Here is a 16,333-nt window from a genome sequence, read left to right on the forward strand (position 1 = left end):
TGTTCTTAAGGATTCTGTACTCAGTTATCCGATAATTCATCTTTGTGTCGTAACCAAAGCAGATGGAGTTTTTTTATAATAAGCAAACTCTGGCATAAAAAGACTGTCTGCTTGCCTCAGTCAAAAATTAAATATCACATTTATTAACAAATGAGAAAAGAAAATAGCCTATTTAAAAGCAAGTTATTACAGCAAACGACGCCAATGGGGCAGAAAATTTAATAATAATTGGTCATAATGACGATAATAAAATTCAAACTAATTACCTTACTTTCGCGCACTGATTCACTGGCAATCAAAGAGGTAAAGAAAAACCCGAAGAAAAACATTTAAGAGAAATGGGACTTTTTCATTAATTACATAGAAGACATCTTCATTCATATGGAAATGTTCTACAGAGATAATAGTCTTATTGCTATCAACGCCTGACTTCTGCTTAAAACTGGCTCAAGTATGCAGAATTTTAACTGTTACCAACCGTTACGATGTGAAGCCAGATGTTATAGTTCAAAGTCAAATCGTTCAGCCAAGGCTTGGCTGAACGATTTCACTTTGAACTTTTAGCCATTGCGTTAAATCGGTCTCTCGGTTGATAACTATTTGTCTACCCGATAAATCATAACACTTAACCATTTGCCAATTGCTTTAATAAGCAGTGCTCGTTTAAGCTAATTAATTTTACAACCTGAGTACACTGGACCGTTTGATGTCAAACTTAGTAACTTGTTCAAACACGTATCAGAAGATAGACAGGTCTTGATTTATATAGACCGATTCTGCTTTGGTTGCCTTTTCAACATGGGAGACTAGGCAATTTCTTACCTGTCTAAATGGTTTGCTTAAACCATGTCACAAATGACAATAAGGCTATTCGTATTGTGGTAGCTTCATTTCTAAAACATTTATTCTATTCTGCAGTTCTGTTTAATCTATGATTTGACACTCTTATATTTTGGCGGTGACGACTGCCCATACATTCAGTTTTACTTAAGCGTTCGTCGCGAGAATATCAAAGGAGAGAAGGTAAGCACATCAAATTACAAAACTTACAGAATATGACCTTTGAAAAGGACTGGTTTAACAGTGTTTGGTAAGGTCTTCTGAAAAAGGAAATTATTTAAGAGGAAATAAATTTTATTATTCCAGTTGAATCAAGAGACAGTACTGGTCGCAAAGCCAATGATTGTATGAGAGCTAAGCGGCGTGTTTAAGAACCTTAAAAACTGCCACGTAAGTTAGGGTATGAAAATATATCAAATGACCGCAAGTCTCTTTTCCTTGCAGCGGCGTGGCATTCACGAAAAATTTTCCCCTTAACAAATTCCGTCCACAAATGAATGAATCCAAAGTATTTTATTTATCAATGCCGAAAATTATTCAGTATGCGTTTTGTCTGCGTTTACTTGAAAATCCAAAGCTCAGTGGTCGGTTTCCGTGAGTTTACAAGCATAGCGCTGTACACATGATAGCGGAGAAAAGTGGATTCTTCAGTTCACTTTCTGATAGTTTCGGTAATCAGTGAGGGTGAAAGGAGCAATGAGTTTGCGGAATGGCATAATGATGCGAAATACGAGCTATGCTGAATGACTTAACCCGCGTCCCGTTTTCGCGCCAATTTTATAAGAGCAGCAGTTTTTTTCGATGTTGCGGACTCTAGCCGAATATCAGGAAGAAATGAGAGTGAAGAAATCGATGAATACTGTTAAAAATTTTCGCTTTCAAGGAACTTTGAATAACGACTAGTTTCATATTTATCCAAGGATATTTATTGGGGTTAAGGTTATAAGCCGGTCTCTTCAGTACTGGTTTCATCATTTACGATTTGTAAGAGCAATGGTAACCTTGGTTTCGTTTTAGCTTTTTAATAATTCGCATTTTGCTGTATTTTCGTCAAAACGGCTAAAATGTTTGACAAAGCAGGTCCTTTTTGTAAACCACTTTTTAGTGAAAAAGTTTCCTCATTAAAGATTGTCATTATTATTATTAAAGAACCAGCTGTTTTGTAACATGAAATTGCTCTTACAGCATCGGGAAGAAAATATTAAGGTTTGTTCTCGAGTGAAGAACATACCATGATTAATATTCTCGACTTCTCTAAAGTAGACTGAAAAAACTTGAAAAAATTGGTTGCAATCCACTTCCGTCCATCCTTGCCATCCGCAGCCAAACTAATTAACTCCTGAATAGTTTTCTGTCCACCAGTAGGGTTATTGTTATCAAACATCAACCATTATTTTAACAATTCCATTCAAACAAATACGTTTTCTTGCTATTCATAGTGACACTAAACATAGGTGGCACTGCCTACTTGAAAACCTTTGTATGCCACTGTGTTATCACAACAGGCGTTATAATTATTTGCCAGTATCATGCTCGTTACTAGAGGGGAAAGAATTTTAAAAAGCCGAGAGTAGCTATTCAAGAAAAAGTTCGATTATAGGTTCTAGCGTTGAATAAGTGATCAATTATCTTAGAGTTAAGGCAATGCGCTCTAGCGGGTTCTTTACTGAAGTACAGAATAGCCCGTAATCATCCCCGTTCACTTTGAGTGGAAAAACATCCCGTCACATTCCGCCGTAAGGTTTACAGCAAAAGTTTTACAAATGAACGTTTATAGATCTTTGCCATTTAGAGCTTTGAAAACAATTACAGTCAGAAACTAAAACTAATTTTATATTCACTTTTTATTTTATTGTATTTTTTTCCTTTAAAAAATTTTTACCCAATTTATTTTCACTTATATACACTTTCCTTGAACATTGAGAGTTAATGATTATTGTTCCAGCGCCGAATACAACTTCCAGTTTCCCTTTATGTCACCTGATTGTTTCTTTAATTTTCTTTTTTTCCTCAGAGAAGTTCGTCATGAGGCCCATTTTCATTCTTGCGGTGCTTGTTTGTGCTGTTGTTGTGGCAGGTAAGGATGCAAGCAAAAAAAAATAAAAAATAAATAAATAAAAATAGATAAAAAAAAGAAAGAAAAGAAAAAGGATGCAAGCAACCCAGAAACGCATCGGTTGAGTTAGAATTTTAGTGCGATTTCAAATCACCCGCATTTGTGAACTACCAGTGACTTTCACTGGACGCGATTGATTGATTGATTGATTGATTGATTGATTGATTGATTGATTGATTGATTGATTGATTGATTGATTGATTGATTGATTGATTGACTGATGATTTGATTGTATTTTTGCCATAATAGCGAAGTGAATGAAAAAGCAGGCAGAGTAGGTGTTACTTTGCGTTTTAAGGCGAGCCAGACGAGCGGAGGCGCGCGTCAGCGGAGGGCGAAGCGGATGTCGCACACCTCCCGTCCTGCATGACTCGCCCCGCTCACCTGAAAAACCAAAAAATAAATAAAAAATAACACCTGTTCTGAAACACTTTTCTGCGAGTTTTGAAAATTCAGCGGGCCAAACAATGGCTTATTCCCTCAAAATGATCCGCTCTTTCTTACCGTAGACGTTACTAGTATTTTTTAATTAATAAGTTACGTTTTAACTGTTAGGGGAAAAGCGTAACAGGCTCATCAAGGCAGATAACGGAAAATATGTCTGCAGATTAACCGTGGAATTTGAAGACGACGAAGGCGAAAACGAGAAATACATAGCTGAAACCATTCAGGCTTCTAAGCCCGCACCGGATGCTTCCTGTTTTTTTAAGGTCAAGCGTCGGCCTGGTAAAACTATCACCTTGAAGGCAGATAACGGCAAATTCCTGTGCAGGGAGGATCATGAAGAGGATTTTCAACCAATTGAGGCTCGTAGATCTCAGCCAGATGCATCATGCCGCTTTAAAGTCCAAAAGCAATCCGATGGGACGGTCGCCCTGCAAGCAGATAACGGAAAGTACCTGAGTCGTACTCTTAGCGATGGTATCGACCTTATCTTTGCCAATAAGGATACGATTGATGCCACTTGCAAATTCACTTGGCAATTCTAAGTACCTTCAATCGCTAAATGAAATGTGATGTATACTCGGCAAGGCCGTCATGCATAATGCCAATGAAGGCAAATAAAAATTAAACGGAGAAGTATAATCATTTGAGTCTTGATTTCTTGTCCAAGAATCTGAAAAAGCAGAAAAGAAAAATGATGCTTTCCCTTTTTTTCTTTTCTCTTTTCTCGTTAATCAGAGACGTTTTAGAAATCCTTATTATTCTAGTCTGAGTATGAGATTTTCCAGAAAAGAAAGAGTTCGCGCGCGTGAAGTAGAGCCAGTTTGGCGGGAAAACGAGATAGCGTAGTTATTTTGAGCGCTCTCCATTTGTATTGAAAGAACAGTTGTTCCGTTAAGGAATCAAACGGAACGATTCTTTTCACTGCCAATTTTGAAAAATAAACTACGTTTCTCACCAAGGAACATGGTACGTGAGTGTGATAAAGCAAATAATTCAGTGATATTGTGGTTATTTCGGTAAAAGCGAAAGGAGGAATACGTCTGAAGTTATTCCTTTTTTTTTTCGAAAAATTTCCAGTCGGAGGGACTGTTCCATTCGGTTGTCCCACCAGAACAACCGGTTCTTCCGTTCAAAAGTGAAAGCGCTCTTAACTAGCGCTTTGCGCGAACTCGCGACGTAGTGGCGAAATCAAGTCATCGAAATGTAGTTGATCTCGTTTTTGGGAATCACGAAAGAGCTTAGCTAACATTCAGTTAAAACATTTTGTTCAAGTTCGTCGCTCAAAAAGAGTAAAATGAAGCTTCCTGAGATATATCAGTTCTTAGTACTTCGCTGAAAACGTGAAGTCAAATCTGGAGTTCGTTGTCGTACCCGTATAGTAAAGAATCTTAAAATCTCTATTACCTGTTTGAGACGACTTGGCAGTTCATCTCTTCTGCTAATGGCTGACGGACACAATCACCAAATCATCTGTCGGTCGACTCTCGACCGTTAGTAGTGATGTCAACTGTAGTCCCAAAATGAACTAGAAAACACTATAAAGTGAGTAGATTTGGGAACATGGAAACAGATTTACCATTTAAAACGATTCTTTGAGAGCCAGAAGTCCGGGATGAGCAGCTGAAATAGGGATTCTTGAATGTCCTTAAAACCGTCTGACGGCTAATAATAACTGCTTTTTTGACGGTTGACGGTAAAAATTGCCCATTTTCGACGGTTGACGGTTACTTTTAGGCTGTTTGACGGCTGACGGTTAACCCCATTGAAACCCTCATATATTGATTAAGATAGCAGAATGTTAAACAGCAATGAATGTAAAAAAAAATTATTCATTCATTCATTTTATATACTGAAAGGATACAAGAGTATTATTTTAACCAATGGCTCGGCATGTTTCCAATACCAAAAAATTGTGGATCAGTAAAACTGCTCCACTATAAATGGGTAGCCAACTGTTCTTGTTACAGAAGAGGATGACCCACCCCCATGGGTAGCTGAAAATTGAACAGTTCACCCCCTCTCTGCTCCGGCCAACCTCCCCCACCCCACCCCTACCACCCCTATACGTTTTGAATGAAAATCAGGTGAGACACCTCCCTTGGAAGTTGAACTGTTGACTCCATCAGCTCAGTACACGTTGCATTTACCTCGCTTAGAATTGAATTCAAGAGCTGGAATGAATTACCTAAAAGCTAAACTGGGTGCCGATTTGATTTCAATCTGTGTCTTGAACTGTGTCAATAGATGCGCGACTGAACAATACGACTTGATGCGTTAGTCAATTTTAGTAGTGCCCATACCTCCCCCAACCTCGGCATTAGAATCTTTTTGGCAAACCGGCAAATGCTCCCACGGATGGAACAGTACAAGCAAGCTGTCGAATTTAAATGCCCCACGGTACAGCAAAAGATTATAAGTTGATTTCTTGGTTTCTGGGCGTACCTTCATTCTGGTCAATGCTAATTTACGCAAAACTAACTCTCATATAAGTCTTAGTTCTCTGTATTGCACCGTGACCGATCTACGGTCTCATTTTTGTCCTCCGTGGCTTTAGTTAGCGCCAATTTATCGTCTTTACCGATGAACTCAAAAGTGAAAGGAAGTGGAAGCGCTTTGAGATGATAATCATGAGGTCGTCAAATACCCCGGTGGGTGGGTTTTGACAGACAATTTGAAAGATGCCCTACATATTACCGAGGAGATGGGCGGTGCGAGAATTGACTGACGCATAAACTGAGAACGGCGTTCTCCATCCTTCTGAGTAAAGATGTCGTTAAATAATTACGTTTTCTACTTTCATTATAATTTTGTCCTTCTTTAAATTAGGATGGGACAGGGTCGGCGGAGATAATAAGAATGGTAATAAAAAATCCTAATTTTGCAAACTTTTGATCGCTTGAATGGAAGTATTTAGACCCCACTTTTCCGTGTAGGAGGAGCTTCAGCGAAAGACATTCATTTAATTGGGACAACGCTTTACAACGCTGTCTTTGATGAATAATTTAGGATTCGCTTTAATCAGCTTTATCCCTTAGCAGGACATTTAAGTAAACGAGGCAGAGAGAACAGACTCAAATAGGATGTTTTGGCACCGAGTAGCGTTGTATTCAATTAGAAAATCTGAGAGTGATGAGATGAATAGGCAGTTGGGGCATGGCCAGCAGTTTTAACATCAAAAAAGAGCAACAGAAGTTAATTGTTAGCGGCATCAAAACAAAGCCGTTATAAACTCGATGATATTTGTATAAAAACTGATTCAACTTACTGAACAGTGACCAAAGCAAAGAATTCAATGGCCACTTAAAACAGTATCTATGAGAAACGATTAATTAAGGTTGAAATAACAATACAGTCAAACCTCTATTAAGCGGTCACCCTCGGGAATGAGCCAACTGACCGCTTAATAGAGGTTTCCCAAAATGTAGTATAAAATATGGTAAAAATGGAACTGTAAGATGTATACAGTATATTGTACCGGTTCACAACAACAGTAACACAAAATATTAGAAAAACATCAAGTAATTCAAGAAAGTTCGCGCTTATACAGTACTAATGTTGTTTGAAAGGCAATCGCCTTTGTTGTAAACCACATTAATAAAGTTTTGCATTCAACATGATGTGAAAAAATCAGTTATTGTTGTCTGCAATTTAGAGCTGCGTAACTCTATTTGATGGAGCAAATCGCTCACTTTGCTAAGGGCCAACGACAGTTCCTCATGTCCGTTAAACTGTGCAAAGTCTTTCAGCTGTTCAGCCACTTCCTCTGCCTTTTGTACCGTCTTTGTGACAGGCTTTTTGAGCTCTGGGTCAAACTCATCTTCTTCTTCTTCCTCATTTGTTCTGTCTTGTTTTTCGGCTGGGGCAGATAACATAACATCCTCGTCATCATTAATTTTCGTATCATCGTGCCAAAATATCCTAAAATAACGCATTGTAATAAACTACGTGACCGCTTAATAAAAGTGAAATACAATAAAATTAGCCAATTGGGAATTCTAAATGGTGACCGCGTGCGCTTAACAGAGGTGACCGCTTAATAGAGGTCAAATTTACAGTAAATAAGGGGAATGCTTTTGGGAAATTTGATAAGTGTCCGTTTAATAGAGGGTGACCGCTTAATAGAGGGCCGCTTAAAAGAGGTTTGACTGTACGTTTTCCTGACTACAAAAGCTCAGAGTGACATTCGCTTCGCTAAAGGGGAATGCTCCGCCCAAAAGGGGTACCTTTCCAGTAGCACACAACTTATTGAATTCAGATAGGTCAGAACTGACGAAGCCTGCAATTGGTAGAAAAAAAAATTTTAACAAACGATTCACCTTTCAATGAATTGTGTGAGAAGGAGTTTTCATTACTTTGCTGCGGTAGTTCAGATTATCTTAGTCCGAAATTAAACTAATGGTAAACAAGTATCATTGTTTCCCCCGATTAAGAGATTGTGTAGCTTGTTGTTTAAGAGTCCAGTTTTCTAAACACTTCATTCAATTCATTCATTCATTCAGTCAAGGATTTCCACAGCCTTAGTTTTGAAGAAATATTGGCCAAGCTGATCTAAGATAGTTACAGAGCTAAACACTCCTCAAGACAGAAAATGCTGGAAGCTTTTAACCTTATAATTGCTTGAAGGTGTGTTTGATTGCGTTAGCATTTAACCTGTCAACCGACATTCCGCTTTTTTGTTAATTTACCCCTGGGTATTAAGTTATTTTACAGTTGTGTCCCTTCTGTGATTATAAGTAGTTATAACTGCGTAAACGTGCTGGCATTTTGGTGCTACCGAAGGCCGAAGCAGTTGGTCGAGCCGAACATTAAATTAGAGAAGGAGAGAAGGTACTTAAGGTAAGTCAGTTTGATGTTTCAGTCCTGGCAAGTTAATTAAGTCTACTCAGTAAGAAGTAAACAGGGATAAAGGGGGAAAGTTTTTTTTTAAGTGAGTTAGGTGGATTCGCGCAAATACGATTGCTATATAATATTTCAATCGATCTTTCTAAAAGCTTTTTGCACGGGTAGAAGCGAAAGCAACTGATTTATTCAGTCTTGTTAGTAAACTAGCGCGTTGTGCAGGTAAAGGCACAACATGCTCGCTTCAATCGCTCATGCGGTTCAGAAACCCAGTGACTCTTCCAACTATTTTCAGGCACTGTCTGAAGTAGTGCTAAAACTTTTGGAAAGTGTAATTTGTAGTTGTAACCGTAGTCGGCTTATATCAGTGCTCAACCGCAATCTCTTTTTTTTCCCCAGGATCGTCTACCATGAAGCTCATTTTCCCCCTCGCACTGCTCCTTTGCACCGTCATGGTGACAGGTACGTACGAAAAGAATTAACAGAAAATTCAAACCGGTTTGCAGCTGTTTTTCTTTTAATATAAGAAACTGGGTTTACGAACATAAGCCAGGAGTACCAACGGTTCATTTTGGTGAATAGCTGTTTTGTAGGCCTAACTCGCCTCCGATCAGTTAAGTTCGCATTCAGCTCAGTTTATTGTGAAGAACAATTGGCGTGTAATTTTCATAGTTATGTACGACGTTTAAAACCATATTCACGATATACAGCCGCCTGAAGAAGTTTATTTCCCCTAGTCTATCCACCTTCAAAAGAAAGCTTCTTGATTTCCTCAGTTAATTGCATGAAACGTCCGACTCCGTTATGTCTGTATAGTCTTACCACCGTATGTGGTAAATTTGCTACTTATTGCATTTAAATTCTCGACAATTGAAATCGCAAAGCAAGTAGTGCATGTCTCGCTCTTTTACTGCGACCTCGTCTGGGCACGGCGTTCACAGTGATTTCTTCTGAACATTCAAGGACCTTCAAATTGAACTGAGTTGATTTGATATTATTCCAATACGTTACCGTAAGCTGATTTATCTTATTATTATTTTGACAGCCAAACAATGCTGCACCGATGGAGGGTCGCTGTCTCTGAAGGCAGATAACGGAAAATTCTTTTGTGTTGTTAAAGATGAGGTGGAAGTTTACGACGGACATGACGGAAGCGGAGAAGACGTTATGACAACTGAATACACTTCATATGTCATTCCCCTCAAGGAGACCTCGGAGGATGCTTCCTGTTCTTTCACAGTCTGCAAGCAGGCTGATCAAACCATCCTGTTACAGGCAAGCAACGGAAATTATGCCTGCAGAAAAGATGAAGGATGGGGTTTTGAACCCATTGAGGCTGACGTGTCGACGCCAGTAAGTTCGTGCTATTTCAAAGTCCACAATCTGCCCGATGGAAAAGTTGCCCTACAGGCAGACAACGGAAAGTATTTGAGTCGAGTTCCTCGCGGTTCGTTTAACCAAATGGAGGCACATCAGCAGGAAATTAATTATTTTGCCAAATTAACCTTTTATCAATCAGAAAACTAAGAATGGAAGCAACACACAGTCTAATTGTTTGATCATCCAGATTAATTTGTAAGACGGCGTCTTAGCGATAACACGATGTACTGAAGAAAAATAAAACTTGGTTTGTGAGGAGAATTTGAGAGTTTTATGATCAACCGCTACTCCAGGTTAATTTGCAAGATGTTAGGATGTAATGAACATCATAAAGTTTGTCTCAGGGGAATTTTAAGATTTTGATGATCTACTGCTCATGCGCTGCTTTAGAGTCACCCAGCTCTCATCAGGTCCACCCTATCCATGACTATGATTGGCTGCCAGGTGATTCACAAGTCAGTCATACAAACAATGCTCCTACCGAACGATTGAAGGGCTGGTGTTGATCTGTTATTTCATTGGCCAAGAAGGTTAACTTGAGCGGGCAGGGATAAAGGAGGTGGGCTGGGGGAGGGGGGGGGGAAGGTGACAGCAGATTTTTTTAATAGATAGATTGAAAAAATAGGACAAAGCTATCCACCCGCCGCGTTCGACCGCCAATCAAGACACGAACCAATAGGACATTTTCACTATGGCGTCATTTTACTACAACTACCAGAATCCTTCTGGTTTTTTGTTTTCTCATGCTAATTAGAGCTATTGTTCTTTGCTGTCCACTGGGATAACAAAATTTGAATTTGAAAAGGAAAACGAAATGAATTCTGGTAGTTGTAGTAAAATGACGCCATCGTGAAAATGGCCTATTTAAGTCGGTTGACATCAGTTGATCTTACAGTTTGACAATTTTTTTATGCTGGAAAAGCTCCAGATTTTAAATTTGATTCCCTTTGTTTCCTCAAATCTTACTTTATACTTTCCTTACGCCATCTGTGAAGAAGGGGATTCAGCGAAAGGCATTCATTTAATTGGCATCTTTTCTTTCATGAATATTTGGAGATATACGAGACAACTTTTAACAATCATATCAACTAAATTAAATTAGGCAAATGGATTAGAAATGTGGCGAAGTAGTATTTTTTTTTTATTTTATTTTTTTTGCATCAAACACTACCGTATAGTAGCAAGATGGGAAATGCTACGAGCTATTGAGCTAATTAGCACGACTGGCACTTTTTAAAAGAACAAAACGACAAAAGTTAATTGTTAACGGCATCTGGGTAGAGCTTATGAACTCAACCATATTTGCATGAAAACTGGTACAAATTACTGAACCATGATCAACATAAAGGAATGACTGTACAATCTTCCTGCGAGAAACGGTTAATTAAAACTGAAATACAAACGTTTCCCTAAATACAAAAGCTTAGAGTGACATTCTTGTGTCAACAGACTAATCAAATCATTCAGAAATATATGAAATATACCGTCCAAAAAGTTCCTTCTTTTCAATGACGTTTTTGCAACTAGCCGACACTATTTCTATCAGCCTTATTTTATATTTGTAGTTTTATGTTTTTATTTTACGCGTTTTTAACCAAGGTTGAAGTTATTGGCGTTTGACGCCTATAGATATCAGCCATGGAACTAGCTGGACTATCTTGAATAAGGGTGCAAATGAACAGTGTGCTTGCACTGTGGAGCCAAATGACTGATAAGACTAGAATTAACTCTGTTTCGATGTCGATTTTTGTCATCGCCCTACACCCGACTTGGGATCCTTTTCACAGACTACGTGCGGTCTCCTACGATTTTCATGGGTTCAAGCGAATAACTTAGAAGACTAATTGAAAAACTAACACTCAGTACGATTTTTTCTGGGTTCATGTATCACCTTAACATAAGAGTTAATTCTCTGGTCCATCAATTCTATCTTTAATCACTGACGCCGGACTTCTCTCTGTTTTGTTCCCATTGTTTGGGACAGTGTTCCACCCCCTACTTCACAGGGCGCCGCTAACACATCATTTGTTGAAATGGAGCAAGTCAAATGTGGCGAAGCCTGAAACTAGAAGCTAAGAAAACAATTTTAAACAAACGAATCGTCTTTTAACAATCAGTGTGTGTAAGCAGTTTTCACCACCTAGTCGTGGCGATTTAAATTGGTCTGGCATTTCTGATCCATCGGAGATTGCGAGTATTTTTGTTAAATGGTAAACAAGTATAATTGTTCTTCATTGTTAGTCTGTTGTTTAGCCTGTATACGTAGCTAAGAGTCGAGAAACGCTTCATTTAATTTTTCTCACAGCAAGGTTTCCTAGGGTTTTAGTTTTCTTTTGTAACTCGGCTTCTGAACAAAGTCATGATGTACCGACCGAAGAAAAATAAAACTTGATTTCTGTGGAAAATTTTGAGAGTTTGATTATCTACTGCGACTACCCGAAGATGGCTTAATTAGTCGAAAATAATCGGGTTTGCTTTTTCTTTTAACTTTTTAGCCTCGTAAAATAGTACTGATATTCGAATCTCTTTACGGTGGCCAAATTACACTATCACACTCTGTTCTGCTAATTCGAACTTTAATGTATGCACACTGACATTACTTCTCAGGAATATTTAATTAAGCTTCCCATTGGTGATAGTGAATTTTCTTTTGTTATTGAAACTATTGTATTTTCGTTTGAATTTAAGTTTAAATAGCTTATGCTGTTGTATTTTTCTTTAGTGTGTATAACTGTAACCCTCGGTTAGCGTAGCGAAAATCAATAGATAATGCTACAAATTGGTTCCGAAATAAGAAAAGCTTAGGCATTGTGGTAAAATAGAGTAAACAAGACCACAAAAGAGAAAATGCCGTGCACGTACTAATAAGACCGGCCGCTAATCCGGGCATCTGAGACTAAGCTCTAAACCCATAAAGTTGAGTCGATAGCATCTTGTAGCCGAGGCATCCACGTTTCTTTAATAGAAACCTGCTACTCACAGTCCGACAAAGATATCGAGAGATTTTCATTCGTTTTGAAAGTACTCGGAAAGGATCTCAAACAGCGGTGTAAAAAAAAACGAAAAACGGAAATATGAACAAATTTAAAAAGTCTCTGACAGTGTTTCATGGTACAAAAAAATGCTTTGAACTTCTCTTAACGCAGCGCTGAGAATAAAAGGTAACGCGAATTTGCACAATCAAAATTATAAACTGGATATTTTTTTCGTATTTACCCACAGCAATACAAGTATTTTATACAATGCTTGTGAACAGTAATACAGAAAATCACACAGGCTCTTCGCATTATTCAAAATGGTACCGACAGAAATTTCTGGCCAAAAGCAGGTCCGGCCCTTGTCTCGAGGCCTGATACTGTAGAAATTATTTCAGTATGACAGAGGCGCGATATTGGTTGATTTTAAGGTCAGGTGATCAATACCAAGCTTCGTGGACAAATTCTAGGCACTGGTACGTACTGTCATTCTCTGCAATCCATCAGAATGTCGTGTTTCAGAGTGGATCAGTTTCATTTTGCAAGCTAAAGGTTCAAAATCTTCATAATTCGTTTAGACAAGTTTGGCAAGTTTGCAAATAAAAAATTAAAACCAATCGATAAAACACGATTTGAAAAATGCATTCATGGAATGCAAATAAAAACGTTATGGTTTGGTATATGGTACTGGAGCATTCCCCCAGAGTGTCTGATTCGCTTATACAATTATACAAGCTACGGCCCCAGTAAGTTATTAGGATTTTCGGAACTCTACCGATAATAGAAATGATTGTGTAACTAGAACTTTGAGATTGAGCGTTTATTCTCGTCCTCTAAATTAAGGTGTTGATATTAAGCTTATTAAGACTGACAGTAAAAATGAATATCTTAAACGAAAGCTAGCTTAAAATGAAAGGGGATTGTAGAGCAACAGCTGGGTGAAAAACATCCACGTACGTCCACTTGCTCCTAGGATCGAGCCAGCTGTACCCCCAATCTAAGACCTCCTGGGCTGGGCCGAAACGAAACTCTGCACAACGTAGCTAACTTGCGGAAACGATTACTAGATTATTTACATTGCTAAAAGAGTAAAAAGCTAGCAGTCATGGACAAAAAGTTTTTCATTATCACTTAGCCAAAGAAACATGTTGTTTCAAACACCGAAAGGTAGAGGGAACAAGACCAGCTCTCAGGGTTGCTGTTCATCACGATAAATATGTTCCCTGGATTACTTTTCACTGATCGTTCAAAACATATCCTTTGGCAATGAAGCCGGCAAAGAAGATTGAGATATGAATTCGTTCACTAATATTTTTGAAACGATGTTACCTTTTCCAACTCTTTCGTAAACCTTTTGGATAGAGAAAATAAAATTCCCTGACTGTTTAACTTTTCCTGAGTTGATACAACAATTCCCTGACTTTTCCCTGACCTTGAAAAAGTCAGTGTTTCTGGAGACCAGCTACAGTGTGCTTTTCCTGATGAACACCCTGATGAACACCTTTAAATCTTTCACTCTGAAATTCGAATTAACCGGAAAAATTTATAATTTTGTTTTTGAACCTATTTGAAAAGCCAGCCGTGCATCAGCCTTGATTGCATGGAGTGTTCACTCTGTAGAATTTCAGTCACAAGCCCTTAAATGCTATATAATTATAAACCACCTTGTACGCTATAATAAACAGAACCACAGAAGAATGCTGACCAGTTAAAGTTTAATTTCAATGGTCACACTTTACGATTTAACCCACAAACTCAAAAGTTAGAATTACCTTGTACAGTATAACAAACAGCACCACAAAAAAGTGGTTGCTTTCCCTTTTTGAATGGTCACACTTTAAGATTTCATCTATCAGCTCTGTTCTTGAATCCGGAAGAGAAAGAGTTAAATGCACGGGGAATGAATCGCCTTTATCCATATTCACATTAGACAAGTTTGTTTTACATGCAAGCCTTACTTGTGAAACACAAAGCTGTATTTAACATAGCTAGTAAATTCGTGTAATTAAATTCAATTGCGCGTGCTTGCTTCATATTCTCATTGTGCAGCCTGATAACGTCAGCAAACAAATGCCTCGAGAAAAAGCTAACCGGCATGTACTCTATTAATCTTAATATGTAAACATTACCATCCCTTTGTAATTCATTTATCAGTCGTTTTCTCACAAGCGCACTCTACTATTTTCATACAGTCTTGATCCTTCTTAACGCAAATATCGTTTGTTCCTAACACGCACAATCTAATCTTATATAAAAATTGTCATACCTTCTTAATCAAATTATAAGTTGGTTGCTAACACGCGCACTCTGTTAATCTTGTTCAGTTAATTATAGCCATTCCTTCCGAGTTCATTTACGACACGCGCACTTTACTAATCTCATTTGAACACCATCACCCCTTCCTAATTCAGTTACGAGTTGTTTGCAGATACTTGCACTCAACTAACCTTATACAAACATGATTTCCCTTCTTGATCCGTTTACCAGTTGCTTACCTTCACGCTCAGTCTACTCATATGATTTTCGTCGTCACCCTTCTAAATGCAATGATTTTTTTTTTGCTATTTAATAAACACGGACAATCTATATAATCTTATAAAAACACGATCTCCCTTCTTAAATTTTCATTTATCAGTTGCGTGCTGACAAATGCACTCTTCTAATATTATATAAACATTACCATTCAACAGACGTTTGCTAGCACGCGCCCTCCACTAACCTTATTCAAACATTACCATCCCTACTTAAGTCATTTATCAGTCGTTTACTAGCACGCGCACTCTACGAATCTTATATAAGCATTACCATCTCTTCATAGTTCATTTATCAGTCGTGTGTTAGCACGCGCACTCTACTTATCTTATTTAAGCATCACCATCCCTACTAAATTCATTAATTAATCGTTTACTAGCATGCGCACCCTACTAATCTTATATAAGCATAACCATCTCTTCGTAGTTCATTTATCAGTGAGTCATCAGTCGTTTGCTAGCACGCGCACTCTACTTAGCTTATAGATTCATCACCATCCCTACTAAATTCATTAATCAATCGTTTACTAGCACGCGCACTCTACTAATCTTATATAAGCATTACCATCCTACTTAAGTCATTTATCATTCGTTTGCTAGACCCTTTGCTAGCATACGCACTCTACTAATCTTATATAAGCATTACCATCCCTTCACAAGTCATTTGTTATTATCGGTCGTTTACTAGCACGCGCACTCTATGAATCTTATATAAGCATTACCATCTCTTCATAGTTCATTTATCAGTCGTTTGTTAGCACGCGCACTCTACTTATCTTATTTAAGCATCACCATCCCTACTAAATTCATTAATTAATCGTTTACTAGCATGCGCACCCTACTAATCTTATATAAGCATAACCATCTCTTCGTAGTTCATTTATCAGTGAGTCATCAGTCGTTTGCTAGCACGCGCACTCTACTTATCTTATAGATTCATCACCATCCCTACTAAATTCATTAATCAATCGTTTACTAGCACGCGCACTCTACTAATCTTAGAGATTCATCACGATCCCTACTAAATTCATTTATCAGTTTTTTGCTAGCACGCGCACTCTACTAATATTATATAAGCATTATCAACCCTTCACAAGTCATTTGTTATTATCAGTCGTTCACTAGCACGCGCACTCTACTAATTTTATAGATTCATCACCATCCCTACTAAATTCATTAATCAGTCATTTACTAGCACGCGCACT

The 16,333-nt window shown here is 38.1% G+C and overlaps 1 protein-coding gene and 2 long non-coding RNA genes across 4 annotated transcripts; 1 reads left to right on the forward strand and 2 right to left on the reverse strand.

The window, feature by feature from the left end:
- Positions 1 to 2,669: 2,669 nt before the first annotated feature.
- Positions 2,670 to 15,523, reverse strand: LOC146458385 (uncharacterized). Of its 2 annotated transcripts, none has more exons than XR_014858220.1 (5): positions 15,045 to 15,523; positions 4,808 to 7,259; positions 3,950 to 4,073; positions 3,696 to 3,831; positions 2,670 to 2,902 (listed from the first exon to the last, which is right to left on the reverse strand). It is a non-coding gene; the product is annotated as an uncharacterized LOC146458385 (long non-coding RNA). The 2 variants fall into 2 exon arrangements; XR_014858221.1 differs by having other exon boundaries at positions 4,808 to 7,321.
- On the forward strand, positions 2,770 to 4,042 carry LOC146458386 (uncharacterized). Its single transcript, XM_085090719.1, has 2 exons — positions 2,770 to 2,917; positions 3,512 to 4,042. The coding sequence occupies exons 1-2, from the start codon at positions 2,770 to 2,772 to the stop codon at positions 3,943 to 3,945; spliced, it is 582 nt and encodes a 193-aa protein (XP_084946845.1). The 3' UTR covers positions 3,946 to 4,042.
- On the reverse strand, positions 8,436 to 10,072 carry LOC146458387 (uncharacterized). Its single transcript, XR_014858222.1, has 2 exons — positions 9,068 to 10,072; positions 8,436 to 8,956 (listed from the first exon to the last, which is right to left on the reverse strand). It is a non-coding gene; the product is annotated as an uncharacterized LOC146458387 (long non-coding RNA).
- Positions 15,524 to 16,333: the final 810 nt, after the last annotated feature.

This window comes from Pavona decussata, unplaced genomic scaffold, assembly GCF_977016875.1.
Source record: "Pavona decussata unplaced genomic scaffold, jaPavDecu1.1 SCAFFOLD_233, whole genome shotgun sequence".
NCBI lineage: Eukaryota > Metazoa > Cnidaria > Anthozoa > Scleractinia > Agariciidae > Pavona > Pavona decussata.

What these genes read in the sequence shown, in the direction of transcription:
- LOC146458386 (XM_085090719.1), top strand. Translation starts at nt 2,770, where the DNA reads ATGATTATTGTTCCAGCGCCGAATACAACTTCCAGTTTCCCTTTATGT. An exon ending in TTGTGCTGTTGTTGTGGCAG is followed by an intron (nt 2,918 to 3,511) that starts GTAAGGATGCAA and finishes TTTAACTGTTAG; the next exon opens with GGGAAAAGCGTAACAGGCTC.